The sequence below is a fragment of the Malus sylvestris genome, chromosome 11 (assembly GCF_916048215.2).
Source record: "Malus sylvestris chromosome 11, drMalSylv7.2, whole genome shotgun sequence".
NCBI classification, from domain to species: domain Eukaryota; kingdom Viridiplantae; phylum Streptophyta; class Magnoliopsida; order Rosales; family Rosaceae; genus Malus; species Malus sylvestris.
Window position 1 is genome coordinate 32,902,832 of NC_062270.1, and position 19,855 is coordinate 32,922,686.

At 38.4% G+C, this 19,855-nt stretch overlaps 3 protein-coding genes, 1 long non-coding RNA gene, 1 other non-coding gene and 1 pseudogene across 5 annotated transcripts; 4 read left to right on the forward strand and 2 right to left on the reverse strand.

The window, feature by feature from the left end:
* The first annotated feature begins 501 nt into the window (after positions 1-501).
* On the forward strand, positions 502-574 carry TRNAF-GAA (transfer RNA phenylalanine (anticodon GAA)). Its single transcript has one exon. It is a non-coding gene; the product is annotated as a tRNA-Phe (tRNA).
* Positions 575-1,582: 1,008 nt separating this feature from the next.
* Positions 1,583-2,035, forward strand: LOC126590410 (uncharacterized). Its single transcript, XM_050255874.1, has one exon. The coding sequence runs from the start codon at positions 1,583-1,585 to the stop codon at positions 2,033-2,035; it is 453 nt and encodes a 150-aa protein (XP_050111831.1).
* A 6,066-nt stretch (positions 2,036-8,101) lies between these two features.
* On the forward strand, positions 8,102-9,784 carry LOC126589447 (uncharacterized). The gene is made up of 2 exons (XM_050254733.1): positions 8,102-8,360; positions 8,725-9,784. Exons 1-2 carry the CDS (start codon positions 8,126-8,128, stop codon positions 9,516-9,518), a joined length of 1,029 nt encoding a protein of 342 aa, XP_050110690.1. The 5' UTR covers positions 8,102-8,125; the 3' UTR covers positions 9,519-9,784.
* A 48-nt stretch (positions 9,785-9,832) lies between these two features.
* On the reverse strand, positions 9,833-11,110 carry LOC126589451 (phytohormone-binding protein-like). The gene is made up of 2 exons (XM_050254735.1): positions 10,777-11,110; positions 9,833-10,246 (listed from the first exon to the last, which is right to left on the reverse strand). Exons 1-2 carry the CDS (start codon positions 10,817-10,819, stop codon positions 9,957-9,959), a joined length of 333 nt encoding a protein of 110 aa, XP_050110692.1. The 5' UTR covers positions 10,820-11,110; the 3' UTR covers positions 9,833-9,956.
* Positions 11,111-18,519: 7,409 nt separating this feature from the next.
* LOC126589449 (uncharacterized) lies at positions 18,520-19,855 on the forward strand (annotated as a pseudogene).
* Positions 18,739-19,782, reverse strand: LOC126589453 (uncharacterized). The gene is made up of 2 exons (XR_007611834.1): positions 19,634-19,782; positions 18,739-19,502 (listed from the first exon to the last, which is right to left on the reverse strand). It is a non-coding gene; the product is annotated as an uncharacterized LOC126589453 (long non-coding RNA).

Below are 19,855 nucleotides of genomic sequence, written 5' to 3' on the forward strand. Positions count from 1 at the left end.
ACAGCTGGAGACGGATGAATGGAGAGATTCATTCGTATTAGCACCGCGATCTTGTATGGACAGATTCAATCGTATTAGAGCTTGCTTACTGTGGAATGTTGAATTGGGTTGGATCCGTTCATGATGAACAACATCAGCAACACCGGCAGAGGTACTAGTAGCAGCAATGACGATGATACCATTGATTATTACAAATGCCATCTCATTGTGCTGCCGTGGGGATGCCTTCAGATGTCGCCTGATCACAGTCGAACACCGAGCACAAAGCATATTAAAAGGTCAAGCTAGGTCAACTGTGGCCGTTTGGTTGCAGAGAAAAACGCTTGCTTCTTCCGCTGCGAAATTTTCTTGCGTTTCTGGAGAGCTATGAGAAAATACGCAACTGGTTTGTTGGCTGGTCGGATTGAGAGGCTTGGAGGTTGGAGCTCTTTGAACTTTAATGATTGCAGAAATAAAGCTCAGATTACACAATAACATATGTATTCCGCTTATACAACAACAGCGGGGATAGCTCAGTTGGGAGAGCGTCAGACTGAAGATCTGAAGGTCAGGTGTTCGATCCACCTTCACCGCATTTCGTCATCTTTCAATTTTTTTTTCTTCTGTAGAAGCCAAAGGAGAAGCTCCAAGTGCGACCCATCAAACCATACCCAACCACTCATGCAAAGGTTATCACGGTGGTGGTGGTGGTGGTGTGACATAGAGAGTATATGGTGGGGCTAGAGACAAAATGGGATAAGAGGGATCAAGATTTTGTGTTCAGAGCCCGCGAACTAAGAAATCCAAACCACTCAGTTTCAATCATACGACCCCTACTAACCCATCCCACTAGTCCACTTCAAAAACCCAAAAACTAAAATGGTCTAGATCTCTCTCTTTTGAACGGTCCAGATCTCTAGTCTGTAACTCCCAACACCGATTTCCACAATGGATCTCAATGCAAAGAAGAGGGGTGCGGTGTTTTGGCGTTTTATGATAGGGTTTTTAAAGAGAAGAGTGAGTTAGAGATGGGGTGCAAGAGGGCGGCAAACACTGCGTCACAGCCAGAGCTCATGAATCTCTGAAAGTAGGACAGAGGTGCACATTTTACAAATGAGTTGTAATTTGGCAAGAAAAAGTAGCAAAGCTAACAAATTTCCTAATATCATTAGTGAAACTTGTCAATTCAGCATTCATTCTTGAACATGATTGCATTGTATTCAAAGTTCATTCGACGATTTATGTATAAATATGTTCAGTGAATTGTAGAGTTTTCAAATTTTAAGTATGTAAATGCTTCATTAAAGTGAGTCATTTCAACATATTCTGCAACTTATAGGTATTTTGTGCCTTATGATATGCTGGGATGTCCCTTATAAAGTGAGTTAATTTCCAAATTAAACTTTGAGATGTGCCTTATGATCTGCTGGGGTGCAGGAACACAAAGTTATGGCAGGAGAGTGTCAAGCCACCTGAGGTGTGTGTATCTTGGGCTATTATGTGGTGGCAGGAATTCGTAAGGTCGTCATGTGTTACTTCAAATTGTGGTACTGGGACCTAGGTCATACCCAGGTGGGTTGCACCTCTCTCGGGACGCCTCAAAATGAATGTTGACGGCTCTTGGAATGCTGAAATAAAGGTCGCGGGTTTTGGGGCCGTTATCCGTGGCAGTGACATGGTGTTCGTGACAGTGCATTGCGGAAGCTTTGAGGATGTTTTCTCTCCGCTCCAATCGGAGGCCATGGTGGTAAGGGCGGGTTTGCTTTGGGCAGTTGACAGGGGATTCTCTTCTCTTTTGGTTGAAACTGACTCTCTTCAGATTGTGGAGGCACTTATGGATCCTTGCCTCAATCTGTCCACCATTGAACAAATTGTAGAGGATTGTAAAGAGCTTCTAGCCACAGTCACTGAAGCTACTATTTCCCACCAAGCAAATGCTACCGCTCACCATCTCGCTAGGACTGGTCTATCTCTAAGTCATTGTTGTGAATGGTTGGATTCCCTTCCAAGTATCATTGTTGATCTACTTGTTGAGGAATCTCATTCAAGTGTCTAGGAAATGGATGGAAACCAATGTACTGTGATTATGTTTTGCTGAAATGAAATATACTATCGTATCTTTTCAAAAAAAAAGAAAAGAAAAGAACGTATGTTGTGTTCCAAATGCACAATACAAAGGCCAAAATTGTTAATATTTAACTACTTACCAAGGTAGTTCTTCAAGCTAAAAGTTCACTGATTTTCTTGCATCGATCCAAATCAAAGAACCAAATGGAGAAGAAACTAATTTCCAAGATGCTACGTAGTATCTCGATTCCAGTAAGCCAAGCTGATAACTGCAGTAACAAAAATACGCTAAATTTAGTATCAGAATTATGAAACCAAGTAGTTTGATTTACTTTTGAAATTTAGAGGAGAATGATATTACGGTAATTAGATGCAAGAAACTCAAACGTTTAACACGATAACAAGGTTGCAGCAAAATAGTTTGACATACCTTATAGTAGATATAGTTGACTCGTGTTTTTTTAGGAAGTTACTAAGTAGTAGCCAAGGTTCTAAAAAATGCTATACGCTAGTCGGACGGCAAGTTGGCGCCTAGCGCTTAGGCGCCTAGGCGAGGTCTAGCGGGTGCCTAAGCGGCCTAGGCAGATTTAGGTAAATTCTTGTAAATAAGTGCATATTGACACTTACAAAAAATTATACTTGTATGAAATCTATGGATAAGATAATAAAAGAATGATAAAATGCAAAAAGAGTATCCAACAAGTCCAAAATTTAAAAACACATTAAGCATATATGTCATATAACCATAGTGGGGAGTAATGCAGGATGACACATGTACAACAAGTTCACAATTTAAAACCACATAAAATGAAAAATAGGAGGAAAAATAAGGAAATATAGTAATGTAAGATACTTACAAAGTTACAAAGCTAGGCATCAAACTCCTCTTCACCATATCCCTCCAAGACTATCTTCGTGTCGGACTCAAACTCAACTTCTTGATCATCTCATTCTTCTTCTTCTTCGTCCTCATTCGATATAAAATCTTCTTCATGAAGTTCTCTTACTTCAACAGTTTTAGAACTCCCCCTAGGCTCTAGGGAACTACCTACCTCCGATGTCTCTATAATTCCTGAGCCAAGCTTAAGTTCTTCATCACCACCTTCCACAATCCATCCTTGAGCCATATTAGCTTCACTTGCAAGTAGTATGTCGACTTAGATAGGATTTTTTTTTAAATTTCAAAAAAAAAAAAAAAAAAAAAAAACTGACTAGCCGCCTAGCACAACCTAGGCCGCATAGAGCCCAACCGATTTGCAAGAAAACGTCTCGGGTCACCACCGACTAGGCCCTTTCTTAGAACGGTGGTAGTAGCTATAATACTCATTATTAAATAATAGTTATAGCTGAGCCTAGTTGTGTGAACTTGTAATTGGCCGAAATATTAAAGTGTTGATTGTATGAGGAAGTTCAGCTTAACCTTAAATCCACAGGACGCTCCCTACAGACCATGAATATGTAGCAAGTAATAGTTGTAACACTTGTTACTAAGTAATAGTAACAAGGGTTTTAATCACAAATGGTCTTTAACATTGACACACACCATCAAAATGGTCATTGAAATTGACCCACACCATCAATATGGTCGCTGAAATTGAAAATCAATCAATGTAGTTCTTGAAAATATGTGTCGCAAATCAATATGATTTTTCGCCACAAATCTGTAAAAATATTTTGTTATGTGCTGATGTGAGTTTAATTATTAATTAAAAAAGTTGTCTAAATACCTTTTTGCACAATGAAATTTTTTTTTCTTATAGTAGGGTCTACTTTGAAGAAAGCTCCCTTCCATAAATTCTCAAAGGCATAAAGTTTAACCAAGGCCTAACAGGGGGTGGGGAAATAGTTTTCAACCAACAATGGACGCATCTTGGTTGTAACCTCATTATCTCAAGGCAAACCTCGTCGTTATTTGCATCACCAAACCACTAGAGAAGCATCGAACAAGTTCTCCAAGATTAAGGTTGTGAGAGTGCTGATCGCCTAAATGTTAACGATGATGTCCCAGAAGTCGTTGCCAATGGGCCAAGCCGTCACCAAAGGTGATCTCAATCTAGGCCAAGCCGATCCAGGTTCAATTTGGTGAAGAGCGTCGAAGTGTGTAAATATGAGTGTATTGAGATTTTTTTTAGAGAATGGAGAGCGAATGGGGTGTAGAAATGTAGACTAAGGTCGGAGGTGATTGCAGGATTGGGTTTTTGGGTTGACAATTTTTTTTATTAACCATTAAATTATTAAGCCTATTTGTAATTTTTTTAAAAATTTAATTAGACTTTGTGACCCATTTATGTGTCACATCATCACATAATAGAATTTTTGACAGAATTGTGATAGAAGGACTACCTTGATTTGAGATACTTACTTAAGGGACTACATTAATCAATTTTCAATCTCATGGACCATTTTGATGTCGCAGGTCAATTTCATAGACCATTTTGATGTCATGGGTCAATTTCAAGGACCATTTGTGAGAAGAAAAAAAAAAATACTTACAGGACCCATATATGTGCCACATCATCACTTAACAGATTTTTTAACAAAATTGTGACGGAAGGATCATATTGATTTGCGACATCTATTTTCAGGGACTACATTGATTGATTTTTAATTTCAGGGACCATCTTAATGATGATGTTCAATTTTAAAGACCATTTATGATAAAAACCCTCCAAACTAATAGTGACTGGGTGACAATAGCAAAATCGAAATTATTGAACATAGGAAACAATTCTTTTACATATATAAAATAGTGTAACCTTTGTCCATATTCCAACACTCGGTGCTAAAATCTAATAAGGTAACACTTCTTTATTTTACTTTAGACGGTCAACCTAGTATATTAGGTACTGACATATTTTCTTTGCATTTTCTCAGTTGGTCAATGACTATTTTTTTTTTACTTTGAAATTCTTCGTTGGCATTGATTACCATGTTATTTCTTGCTTAGTATTCTATGTTTGCAATTATATTCGAATTTTAATTAGAAGCAATCACATAGTACTACTAAGTAAAAGTCATACATGATGAGAAATGACTGGGAGATTTTCAATCTTTATTTCTTTATCACATTTCTCATTTTCTTTATATTTAATTAACATGTATAGAAATTAACCACGTATCGAGTGTATCATTAAGTGCGAAGTAGACAAGTGAATCCTCTTTTCATTTGTCCATTAATACATATTTTGGAAAATGTGTAAATTTGTTGTACTATTCTGACCGTAAAAGCAAATATTGGTCAGTCTTACATGTTGTGTTTTATTCCCAAATTTGAATTTAATTATAATTCTATATATGTGAAAGGGGCTCTAGTTCTTATCTCCATTCATGTATTGAGCTCTTGAGAATCAATTATCCCCAACTGAGTACTTCATTTCAAGCAATTCCTCACAACCCATAAACAGTATGTTTTCAGATTCTCGTATTGAGACATTGATCATCTTCACATACAAATTGAACAGCAAATTCACATATATGAATCTCGACCCTCATAACCCATATTAACTCACTGTTAATATCACTCAGAGCGACAGTACGAACTACAATTAATCTAAATCCGAGTTCTAATTCCCCAATTTTGTACTCATAATTTAATTCACAAGAAGGTGCAAAATATAGTAGTTGCAATTTTCGGGAATTGGAAGTGAAGGGCGACTCACCTGGTTGGACCGAGTTGAATCGGAAACAGGAAAATTTAGCAGGATTTTGCTTGTCAAGTAGGAGTTAGGGTTTTTTTATGCAAGCATACGAAATGGAAACGACGAGTTAACCGAATGGGGGGATTGGAGGGAAATGAAGGGGCGCTGGGCTTTGACATTGATAATCGATGCTGGACATGCTAAAGAGTAGGTCCAGTAACAAATCGTCTGGGCCTTAAGTAGTGAAGTGGCCTACTATATTTTTTTCTTTCAATAACAGACTGGAGAGAGGAATCCAACTTCATACCTAGTTCTTTCCGGCATCTGGAAGATGTGGATAACCGTGGCTTGCCACAGGTTGTCCCCTTTAAAAAAAAAAAAAAAAACTTCATACCTCTGGCAAAGAGATGAATACTGTTAATAAATTGAGATACAAGTGATTTCGGTGTTACAAGCACACCAAAATTTGATTTCCCATAAGGGATAATGCTCGTGTTCCCATAGGGGGACTTACTTGTCCTCCCACCTACAATTAACGAATCTTTACCGTCCGAACATCATAATCGGAATCACCCCGGGCCCTATTGGACATAGACTTTGATTCAAAGGCAAGGAATCCATACAAAAATATATCACAATGGTCTTTGCTACCGAATCCCTTTATAAGAAAGATCATACGTTTATTCTCTTTATCATTATCTAAATATCATATTTGCTAAAAATTATTCAATTTGGAAATCTTTTAGTTATTCTTATGCATAAAACAAATGAACGGTTCATCATGAGGATTCTATTTATTATCAAAATCGTTGATTGGTTTAACACGTATGAATGACTAAACGATCTTCAAATTGTATGATTTTTTACATATATGATATTTAGATGATGATAAAGAAAATGAATTGATTCGATTATGATATCCAAACGTTAAAGATTCGTTAATCGTAAGTGGAAAGAAAAGTAAGTTCCCCATAGGGAAACACAACTATTATCCCTTATGCTAAATCAAATTTTGGTGTGCTTATAACACCGAAATGACTTATATCTCAATTTATTAAAAGTATTCATCTCTGTACCAGAGATATAAAATTTGATTCCTCCCTCCAATATCAGTAGGTATAGCCCCTTTTGACACCCCATAAGATCCCCATTATATAAGTTTTCACTCCTTTAATATCTTTCATTTAATTTAATTGTAAGATACAGCCTTCGCCAGAAAATGAGAAAGGAATTGTAAGATAAAGCCTTCATCCCTAATTCATTTTTTTATGCTAATTTTGTTTTCTTCATAATAACTCAAAGACCCTCTCTTTTTGTCAACTAGACATCTTCGTCTCAGAACCAGTCTAATTACATTTAAGTACACCTTAATTCTCGAAAGGGTTCTCTACATTGCTACTTCCCAAAGAAAACAAAGCACAGACAACCTAGGAAATACCTTAAGCTACAATTGACCATAAAAACAAATTGCATATACTACGAACTCCAAACCATTTTAGCACTAAAAATGCAACACTTATCACTTTTTTTTTATCCAATGACAAAGCCGATAAATGCTCAAGGTGGTCGACTAACCCTTCTCAAGTTAACAAATTTTATTTTTGTTAGACCCTTCTCACTAACTAAACCTTTAATCAAGCTACAAAAGCTGACATTTCTTAAATAAATTTTCAGACAAGTAATATGGCACTTCATAACGTCTATGTGGGGAAATCAACTTGTCAAATCTTTATCTACGGTTGACCCCTTTTAATAGATTTTTTTTTTTGCTCAGCCGTTGAGTATGTTACATTTGTATCACTTCTCTAATAGATGTGAGATCTGAAAGTTTAGGTTTCACTGTAAAATTAATTCGTAATACGAAGAGTAGTTTAATTTACTTTAAGCCCATGCAAGGTCCCTTGTCCCATACGTCAATGTGGGATTCATTTTATATTAAAAATGTGGTACAAATGTGGTAATTGTAGGTAATTAGGAATGTTTACTCCACTCTGAAGTCCTGTGTTTGAATACTATAGATCGTATAAAAACCACCCTCTACAAATGTAGTCCAATCCTGAATCATCAGCAACCAAACCAGATGGTGATATAATTTGACATGTAGATATCATGGCCGAAAGTCCAATTCCTGAATCATATGCAAGCAAACTAACCTGGCTGTAATGAAATTTGTATTTGAAGACATTCATCTTCTACAATATGTGAACATGCATGTATGTTCACAATGGCAAAGTGCTAGCCAACAATTCCGGTTCATACTTCTAATTTCAGCTATGGATTGATTCAGTCACAAACTTTAAAATATAAGGATATCTGCGATGTAAAGCAAAATTAAAAGGTGAGATCCTATGGCATTGTTAAATCTATAAATAGCAATGGGAAACTGATCCATTTCCTACAATTCTATCGATCTAAAATCTGCAGCCTATTAACAATTAAGCATGGAGATGGTAAGAAGCAGTTCCACCACATTAGTCATCGTACTAGTATTTGTTGCAGGTGCAGCATTTCAAGCTAAAGCGTACAAATCTCTTTACTGTACCAACCCGGCAAGCCGATGCTTTGGAAAGACTGTGGAATGTCCATATGAATGCCCTAGCAGTTACTCTGAAGACCAGAAAGCCAAAGTCTGCTATATTGACTGTGATTCCCCTATGTGCAAGGCCCATTGCAAACGTATGTTAACAATCCTGGCTTCATTTGTTTTCTTTGTGTTAGTAGCGTCCTCAAAATTTACATAAGTCGGCCCGTATGAATGTAGCAAAAATAATATTTTTTAAGACAGTCTGACATATTATATATTATGAGTCTATCAAACTTGATCATTAGTCGATCAGGTGCACTTGTGTGAATGCATGGTCCAAAGTTTTTGATCTGACAAAAGAACATTGCTTGAGAAATGCTATTTGGCTCTTTAATTTTGTTAAAATGAAAGAGATATTGTTAATTTTACCTACCTTGTAGTTTGATATAGGACTTGAATTCTTTTTCCGTTAATTATGTATACAAACTAAATGAAGTAAGTGTCTGATATTTCTAGACCGTAAACCAAACTGCAATAGTCCTGGATCAGCATGCCATGATCCCCGCTTCATCGGTGGTGATGGCATTGTTTTCTACTTCCATGGCAAGAGCAACCAGCAGTTTAGCTTGGTCTCAGACAACAACCTCCAGATCAATGGTCGCTTCATTGGCCATAGGCCAGCAGAACGAACCCGTGACTACACTTGGATTCAAGCCCTAGGAATCCTTTTCAGCACTCACAGCTTCTCTGTAGAAGCCACCAAAGCAGCTGCTTGGGACAATCAAATTGACCACCTAAAATTCACCCACAACGGAAACGATGTAGTTTTACAAGAAGGGTATCTCTCCACTTGGTATTCTCCAGAAAAGGATATGAAAGTTGAGAGAATATCAAGCAAGAACAGTGTTATTGTGTCCCTAAAGGATGTTGCTGAGATTATGATCAATGTGGTGCCCGTAACCAAAGAAGATGATAGAATTCACAACTATCAAGTTCCTTCTGATGACTGCTTTGCTCATTTGGAAGTCCAGTTTAAGTTCTTTGCTCTGTCCACGGAAGTTGAGGGAGTGCTTGGAAGGACTTACAGGCCTGATTTTGAGAACCCGGCAAAGCCTGGAGTGGCAATGCCGGTCTTGGGGGGTGAAGATAAGTATCGAACCTCATCTCTTCTGTCAGCAGATTGTGTTTCTTGCAGGTTCTCAGCACAGGAAAGTGTGACAGAGGAAGATAGATCAGCAATTGTGGATTATGGCACACTTGACTGCACCAGAAGATCCTCAGGAGGATATGGAATTGTTTGCAAAAAATGAGTGATATATTCAAGATAACAAATAATATGGACGCTTAACAATTAGCTTCTAAGGGAATAACTGAATGTTGGCAGTGAAAACAGGTACCTGCTGTTTACTTTAGCTACTCAAAGCATGTGTGTTCATCAATAATTAATTATGGCCTTGATTATGAAATCTCAAGCTTAAATAAAGAACATAAGGCTTGTTTGGATCCTCAAATTTAGATTTGAGTTGGATGTGAGAATGATTATTTGGTTTATTGGAACTCGGTCGCTACTTTTAAATTTGAGTTCAAATCTTATGAATGACGATTGTTAATTAATAAAATAAAGTTGTTATCAAGAGCTTACTATTGAAATTAATTACGACCATAATAGGTTTTTCCAGCTCAAGAAAATGGCGAATTAACCTATAGAATTGAAACAGCCCGGACCTTGTTGGAATGATAACAAAATTCTAGACAGCAACATTATTCAACAAATATTCCTCTAAGTTTTTGACCAAAGCTAAAGTGGACATTGTTGTCTTGGATGGCATGGCATTATTGTCTTCCACTTCAGACTCATAGGTGATCTCAATGCTCACCAGAGTCTCCTTCTCATGAATTGAAGTAAGTTGGAATGTTGTTTTGTATGAAGAAAACCCAAAGTTCAGGTGTCCCCCTTCAATGACTTGCAGCCTAAATTTGTGTACAGACTCATCAAGCTCCACAATCTTTTCCTTTTGGTAACTCATCTTTGGTACATCTGAAATTGTTCCCAGAAGAAAAAAAAAAAAAAAAAAATATATATATATATATATATATATATATATAATTTAATCATTAGCATTTAACATCATATAATTTTGAAAAGAAACTTTACCATAAAAATCGTTTCACCATAAAAATGTCAACGATGATAGATGTGAGTTAGGTTAGTTGGTTATAATGAAACATGACCTTTTTTTACCCAGTTCGAATTCTCTCTCTCCAAACTATTCGAATGAAAAATGATTTTTGCAAATCTTTTTTATCTTCCTACTTATTTTCGCAAATCTTTTTTATCATCATACTTACTGTTTGAAAAAAAAAAAAAAACCAAAAATTATTTGAATACATTTGCTTTATTCGATTTAAAATCTAAAAATAAACATGTGTATAAAAGAATAAGAAAGATGGTGGAAATCATTTCCATTAGAATGATTTATATTATCGCCTTGTATAAAAAATTGTCATATGGTGGAGGGATTTCAAAGAAGCTGTTCATACTCAAACATTGAAGGCCGAGTTACATACCAGAGCCAAAACTGAAGAGAAAGGACTGTTCCAATGCCACCATCCCCTTCTATCACTTCCACACTCTTGACCAAATTTGGGATGATTCTGGGAATCAAGATTCTCAAATCTTTTGCAAGAGCTTCCCACAAGGCTTCAATCCCTACACATACTTTTGCTTCAGTTTTAACTTCCTTGGCCATGGCTAGCTCTGAGATGCAGTTTTTGAGTGAGAGATAAGGGACTGATATAACCGAGGCCATAAATATAGACAACAGTAATTTTGAAGTGGCAAGACAGCATCTTTTGCATACATGGAAATTCTGGCATTGCTAGATGCTGTGTTCTTTTACAACCGGCTGGTTTATGTAAGGACAAAAGTTCATTTGCATGTGGCATGCCCGATATGAAATTCTCAAGTTTAATATGTCGACACGTTTGTTAGTACATGTTATTGACCACAAAAGAGGCTATTTAATATATGCTGTGGTGGTTTCCACTTGTTGTCGTGGTTTCCACTTGTTTTACAATTCAATTTGGATAGGAAAAACCATTAATCGGAAATTTAGAAATATCACCATTTTAAGAATCATTTAATGAAATATAGCTTATTGTTTCCGATTTTGAGAAAAATTAATTAAAAATTAAAGTTAAAAAGACTTAATTTCCTCCTCGGTGAGAGAAGAATACAATTAACAAAGTATTCCGAAGGTTCTAGGATGGGTACTAGTTTATCCTAATGTATATGCATGTCAAACTTACTTGAGTAGATATCTCTGAAACACTTGTTATTTTTTTGATTGAAAGCATGAAAGACATACTTAGACTAAAACAATTACAATTGAAATGAACATTTGTTGACCCTAGAAATTACAAAGCCTACGTGGCGCGCAGGCCGAATATATTCTAAGCTAACTACGTCCTTCGGTGATTGCGGGGCGTGCCAACTCGTCGGCCGAGGCTCGGCCGAGGAGTAAATTTGATGATGCTGCGTTGGGTCGCGCTACTGACTTCTGCGTCTTGCGATTGCGGCCGAGAAAGGAACGCGTCTCGGCCTCTTGGGTTCTCGAGCCTGAAGACAAGGCTGCTATTTCTTACAAAGTTCACTAACCGAATTCGGCTTACAATGTGCCGAATGTAATAACTGTAACACTTCACCTCGCCGAGAAGGCTAATGAGATGACCTCGACCAACAAGGATTCGAAAACCCTTCTCGACCGAGACTTGGATAGGCAATCGACCGTTCTCGCCGCAGTGCTGTTGATGCCAACGGAAGATACTGCGAGACCGACCGACTCTACGGTGACAGAGCTATCTATGCCGACTTAAGATATCACCGGTTGCTTCCACAGTGCTGTTGATGCCAACGGAAGATGTGTCAGCGAAAAAAGGAAAAGAAAAAGATCTCAAGTTGTGAGAGTTTGCGCAGGGCAATTTTGTATTGATTTTTGTGGTGGCCCTGAAATGTTGCACGACATCTTGTATTTATAGGGACGAGTTAGCTTGCCACGGCTTGAATGATAAGCAGATGATTTCAATTGCACCTAAAGACTTGGAATGGAATATTCTGAGAAATAAAACGATCACCACATAAGGACTCTGCATGCTAATCCTGTTTTGACTTTAACTTTATCCCATCACTGAATTTGTTGGATAATCACACACGGCTCTTTTCACATCCAAAACAATCACCTTGTTTTTCTCAATGCCTATACGCCCCACATGTTGCAGACACCCATCCAACTAAATACTGGAACTTATCCCACTTGCAAGTCACCTATGCATGCATAAAGACCATGCATCTAACAACTCTAATCAAACCCCATGCTGATATATCCAGCCGCAACCATGCATGAAGGCTATATGACAAGATGGAATCCACCTACAATTTTGTTGGATAAAAATTTATTTGTTGATGTATTTAAATTCCAAGATAACTATTCTGATTGATAATATCTAGATATAGTTAATCAGAATAATTATCGTAGAAATAAAAACATCTTTATCCTAGGAACGATCCACATATTTTGTCCATCTAACGCCGAACTGATTTTGTAAAATCGGGTCCAAACAACATTACATACTCATGGGTTTTGTTTAAGAATTACCAATTTTACTCTAACATATTCAAACCCAAAGAATACGAATAAATTTGTTTCAATCGAATACATTTTTGTAGAACTTTGTTCTTACAAAACTGGTTTTCTATGTGTGACATAGGAATTGTAACATTCCGCCATGCTTTCATATCCAATACCGTCGTCAACACATGAACGCTACAGACACTGGCTTGATAGCCAAAGGGAAGGTTTCCTTCCTTTGATTTGGATTATAATGAAAGGAAATGAAACCCTTGACCTAAGCTTAATGCTATTTTGACCCTTCTCTCCCAAGCCACTGGGATGTACGTTGAGAACCGTCAACGAACTTATCAACCCCCTCACACATCGGTGGAAGATTGATTTGTTACCATTGCTGTTTTCGAAGGAAGAAGAAACCTCAATTCGTTCCATTCCGTTAAGTATCTGCTCTCCACCGGACAAATTACCTGGCATTACGAGAAAAATGGGATGGCTCCAACCACCTACCCATGAGGCCTCTTCATCAACACAGCAAATTGTAAACAAGCTATGGTCTAGGCTATGGAATGCAAATGTCCCACCAAAGGTGAAGGTGTGTTTATGGAGGGTTACCAATGACTTCATACCTGCCCGAGCACTCTTAGCAAAACGACATATAACTACGGACTTGGCTTGTGTCTTATGCAACACTCACGGAGAGACCACCATCCACTTGCAAAGTGTGCCCGGCTGGCTTCAAGTCTTGGACCATTATCGAGGAATGTAGACCACCAAAACTTTCTGACATGGATAGAAGATGTGGCAAATTTAGTTTCAAAGCAAAATTTTGAGCTTTTCCTTATGATTTGCTGGTCGTTGTGGGGCGCAAGGAATGGCAAGCTATGGAATGACAGGACGGACCATCCTGATGTTCGTGTCAATTGGGCTACAATGTGGTGGCATGAGTTCGTTTGAACCTCGGTGATAGGTCACGGTACTCAAGTACAAATTCTCTCCAAGTGGGTTGCTCCACCGTCGGGGCGTCTCAAAATGAACATTGATGGGGCCTGGAACGGGGAACGAAATGTGGCCGGTTTTGGTGCCATTGTCTGCGATGAAACAGGTAATTTTGTGTCGGCAAAATGTGGCAGGGAAGAGGATGTTTTTTTCTACTCTCCAAGCAGAAGCAATGGCCTTAAGGGCAGGTTTGTCTTGGGCAGTTCACAGGGATTTTCTGTTGGAAAATATTATTATTTTGGTTTATTTGAATTTTTGGTTTTCTGGGCTTAGCCCGTTAGAATTAGGTTTTGTTAGAGATTAGGGTTAGGTTATTATAAATAGGATGCTTTGTTATTCATTAGAAATCAAGTTAGTCACAATGTAACCTCTTAGGGTTTGTAGCCGTTCCGGCGTTCTTGTTTGTTTAATAATATTCCTATTATTTTGTATTCTTGTTCGTTGCGCACTCTGATATTCAACTTGGTATCAGAGTAGGTTAAATCCTTCGGGAATTAATCTGTTTTGGGGGGGTTGATATCGATCTGTTTGTTCAGTATCAAACTATCAGTTTTGTTTTAGTTCGGGTTTTGTTGTTTGAAAACAAAGAAAAAAATTGAATCTGTTTGTTTGGGACTTGGGACGCACACCGCGCTGAACCCAGAACCCCAAACTCGTTACGTCGTTCGTTATCTGCCAAAACCCAAACCTGCACCGAAGCTGCCGTTGGCATCCACTCCACTTCGTCATCGAGCTGCAAACCCGCCATCATGCCCACCAGAATAACATCGCTACTTACTGCCTGACCAACCCTCTACCATGTAGCCGCTTGATCATCGTACCAGACCATCACCATCTCGCTGCCGCCTGGAACCACCTGCCTGTTGAACCTGTAAACCTGTCCGCTGACCCGCATGCTTGTTCTCACTCTCACCCAGACCCGTGAACCCAATATGTACCCTACCGCTGCAACTAGAAACCCAGCACATCTGCCGTTTGTCTCCAACACCAGCCGCATCACCACTTCGTTCCCTGAACTGCTGCTGCGTCTAGACCTGCACCACCTCGCCACCCTGCACCCAGTCTGAAACACTTGATGACGCGCACTTGAAGTTGCTGCCTGCGCGCCGCGTCGGATCGGATCTAATGAACCTCCCGCCGCCTTGGACCCAACTCTGTCATGCGGCTAAACCTGCTGTGCTTGTTTTGCAAGTATGAAGAAGACCAGATCTTTGGAAATGGAAGTAAGAAAAAAAAAAAAGGAAAAAGAAAGAAAGGAAAATAGAAGCAAAAGGAAGTGAAGAAAAGAAAAAAGAAAAAATTGTTGCTGTTTGTTTTAGGCCCTCAAGGGCAAGGTAAAAAAAAAAACATGGTTAAGTTTGTGTTTGGGCCACACAAGTGATAGTATTTATGTTTGTTCGTTCGTTCGTTGCTACAATTGGGATATGAAAATCTCGTTCGTTTAGTGACAGGTTATTTCCATACTCTCAACACTAGCCAGTTTAAATCAGATTTAGTTTGCCAGCAAGAATCAAGAATCAGTTAGCCAGTTCGCCAACCCTGCATGTCTGTCTGTCCGCGTTGCGGAGCCTGCATGTCTGTCTGTCCGCGTTGCGGAGCCTGCCTGTCTGTCTGTCCGCGAGCCTGCCTGTCTGTCTGTCCGCACTGCGGAGCCTGTCTGTCTGCGTTGCGGAGCTTGCCTGTCTGTCCGCCTAAAGGAGCCAGTTCGCATCTGCTTGTTTGCAAACCCATGTCGTATACCGTCATGAGTTTGACAGGGGGTGTTGGAAAATATTAGTATTTTGGTTTATTTGAATGTTTGGTTTTCTGGGCTTAACCTGTTAGAATTAGATTTTGTTAGAGATTAGGGTTAGGTTATTATAAATAGGATGCTTTGTTATTCATTAGAAATCAAGTTAAGCCCAATCTCTTAGGGTTTGTAGCCATTCCGGCGTTCTTGTTTGTTTAATAATATTCCTATTATTTTGTATTCTTATTCGTTGCGCACTCTGATATTCAACTTTTTCAATATATTTCTTTCGAAAGCAATTCACGTCAGATTGTGGAGGTGTTGTGCAATTTCTCTCCAAATTTGTCATTCAGTGGACAAATTGTAGAAGATATCAAGGTGCTCTCCGTTCAATCACCGAAGATAAAATTACCCACACTCGTCACCAAGCAAACTTGGTTGCTCATTGCCTTGCACAGGTTGGTCTCTCGGTGCAACAAGATTGTATATGGGATGTTAATCCCCCAAGTATTGTCACCGACTTACTTGTGGAGGATAATGTACTGCCATAACTGGCTTTGGATGTAACTCTTGTACCGCACCTTTTTCGAAGTAAATGAATCTACTACTGTATCTTTAAAAAAAAAAAGAAAAAAAAAAGAAAAAAAAAAGCTTAATGCCAACCCTTTTTTACGCACCCTTATCACTTGGAATTTTGTCATGCTCCTTGGCTAAAGCTATAACTTGACCTAATATGTTCGATTTTTTCGGTTTTCTAGTCATGCTCCTCGGAATTTTGACAACAATTCTATGATCAATTACGACCTGTTCTCCATTTACTCTCAACAGATTAGCAACTACTAGGAGACATCGTAGTATTCTTATACTGTTTTAGATTTTTCTATACTAATATTGTTAATGATTTCGGACCACACATGAATTAGATTTGAAATCTCCAACCAAAAGACTCTTTTGACTAAAGACTTGAAGGACTTCTGTTGTATCATATATTGGGCCTTATTATTTAGGCCTCATGACTTAGCCCATGATGTATGTAGGAGGTGAAGGAAACCCTTATTTTATAAAAGGGATCCTTCACCCTCACTTGAAGGGGGAGGGCAAAAAGAATAGCAAAGAGAGCAAACCTTAGCATCTATCGCCATGTACATTGTAACCCTCAATTTACATAGTGAAACCGGATCGACACCAGTGTGGACGTAGCCCCAACTTGAGGTGAACCATGATATATCTGTGTTCTTGTGAGTTTGTGTGATTTACGGTCGGATTTACGTTGGTCCAAGATTGACCTGATTTTGTGTATCAACAAATATCATATCTGAGAGCTTGCAATTTTACTATATAAAATAACTGTCTTCTCCCTAATAAACAACATCAAATTATTTTTCATAGATAAAGAATACATAATCTTATTAGTTATCTTGTTTTTTTGACACACAATAGCATTAGTGAGTTAAATAGTTATTAGAGAGGAGAATAGTGGGGATTAAATGCATACCAGGATGCATAGACAATGATTGTTTTCCATCACTACGGTAAAATGTCATTTCCTATGAAAGACACATATACTTGATTGAGAGTCCACGAGCTAATCATGCTCTAATAACCTTAAATATTCGGAACTAAATCAAATATTTACCAACTTCACCAGTTGTAGTTTTCTCCGTCATAACAAGCAAGTTTAAAGGGTGCAAAATGTGACTATTTTGGATGTCATTTCGGTTTTCAGCTATCTAACGCCAATTTGTTGGAATAGAGTAAGAAAATAGCACTAAACTCGCACAAATTGATGTTGTTGCATACACAAGAGTTTAAAAACTCTCTACTTTTGCTCACTAATGAAAGGCCGATTGATAATCAGTGCAAAAACTTGTAACTCAAGTGATTAACATTACTCTCTCTCTCTTGTACCAGAGGTCCTATATTCGAATTACTGCTTATATAAATAAAAATGGTAAGAACTAATCTGATATTGGTTCCTGGCCTGATCCCTTAAGCTGTTGACCTATAAAGTACCCAAAAAATATATGTAGATTTGATTCCATGAGGTGATTTACTCCCAGGTTCAGTTTATGCCTAATTGTCCCTTGATTCAAACCAATAGAAAGTAGTAGTATTCAAGTGAAGGCATGCATGTCGTGTGGTTGACTTCACGAACATTCATTTTCTAGTGTGAAATTGGCCAATGGGGCAAGTTGCAAGAATATATATAACTCCATTGATGGTTGTAAAGCACTAGCAATTATCAAATAAATAAATAAGATGAAGGCAGACAATGCAGTATTCGCGGTCATTTTGTCGAGTGCAAAAATGGGTGCATTACATCACATGAATGAACCAAACAGTGTCTGTATCATAAGAGACCTTTTCCAGTTGATTTGGCTCGAAGGGCTTGCTACTGCTTAGGCACTTCTGACAACTCATTTTAATTCATTGCTTAGTTTATATTGAATCACTAAAAAAACTTGTTGCGTGACGGATCCTGCAAGTGTCCACTACTACATTCAAACTATAAATTGATATTGTACCAACTTAGACTCCATACCCTAGTTAAAAATCAACTTTTCAATTCGAAGTTATTGCTGTACTCTTTCAACGTGAGATTCTTTGCATCGTTATTTTAATCTTGTATAGAGCCAAACTTTACCAATAAAACTCATTTATAATCAGATCGGAAAACAAAGGGAAAAGAAGAAAAAACTTGTATTGTCAATAGCTATTTCTCTAATTCACAATCACCAAACCCAAAAGCATTGACCAAGATATAACAATTCCGGAAAGCATTGAAGAGGAACACACGTTCATCTTACTAAACTTAGAATTTATACTACTAAAAGATAATACTAAACTCCCACTTAATAGATTCGGTAATTATATAACAAGATCAACCAGAAAAGGGGTAGCTAACCTGGCTATATATATATCAACATTTCATTTGTGAGGTATAAAGAGAAAGAAGCAATGGAGTTCTTAGGCAGCAAAAGTGTTTTGATCGTTCTGGTAATCCTTGTATCTGCTTCTGTTCTGGTACAAAGTGAGACAGATCTTAAGGTTTGCTACAGCAAGAAAAGCCCGTGCTTTCTCAAGCAGGTATACTGCCCTGCGGAATACCCACCCTTCACCGACAGACAAAAAGGCTAAAATTTGCTATCTCAACTGTGACTCACCTATATGCAAAGCTGAGTGCAAAGGTAAGGTTACGACTTACTGTCATGTGTTCATAATGTTATCTCATGCATGTTAACATTTCAGAGTTGGGCATGCAATCCACCGCTAATTACATCAATATTGTCCCAACTTAACTATCTGCAACTCACAAAAGGCCTCGATATAGTAGCGGAACTATTCATTTATAAGTACTAATATATTCCGTCAATCATCTGATGTGAGATTGCATTCTTCAACAATGCACTCCAATTTTTATTTTGTTTCGAACGTACGTGCCTCGGTTAAAATCATTGCCGATGCTGACAAGGGTTTTTGTTTGTTGTTGCTGGTAATCGTAGGTCGCAAACCTAATTGTGAAGGCCCCGGATCAGCATGCATGGACCCTCGCTTCATCGGTGGAGATGGCATTGTCTTTTACTTCCACGGGAAGAAAAATGAGTATTTCAGCTTAGTTTCTGACCCCAACCTCCAAATCAACGCCCTGTTCATTGGTCTCCGCCCTGAAGGCTGAACCAGGGACTACACTTGGATTCAGGCCCTTGGACTCCTCTTTGGCTCTAATAGCTTCTCCGTAGAGGCCAGCCAAGCATCGTCATGGGATGATGAAACAGACCACTTAAAATTTACTTACAATGGAGAGGAGCTAGTCATCCCAGAATCCCAACTCTCCGCATGGCAATCTCCGGAAAATGCCATTAGAGTAGAGAGAACATCTAGCAAGAACAGTGTTTTGGTCACTCTCCAGGAAGTTGCTGAAATTTCAGTAAATGTGGTGCCTGTGACAAAGGAAGATGATAGGATCCGCAATTATCAGATACCATCAGATGACTGTTTTGCACATCTGGAAGTACAGTTCAGATTCTACGGCTTATCCTCAAATGTTGAGCGAGTGCTTGGAAGGACTTACCAGCCAGATTTCAGGAACCCGGCAAAGCCAGGAGTAGCGATGCCAGTTGTGGGAGGGGAACACAAGTACAGAACAACTTCACTGGTCTCCGTAGATTGCACTGCTTGTGTTTTCACTAAATCCAGGAAGATGGATCAAACAGATTCAAGGGTGATGAATTACGGAAATCTTGACTGCACCGGTAATTCCTTCAGTGGGAATGGAATCGTTTGCAGGAAGTAA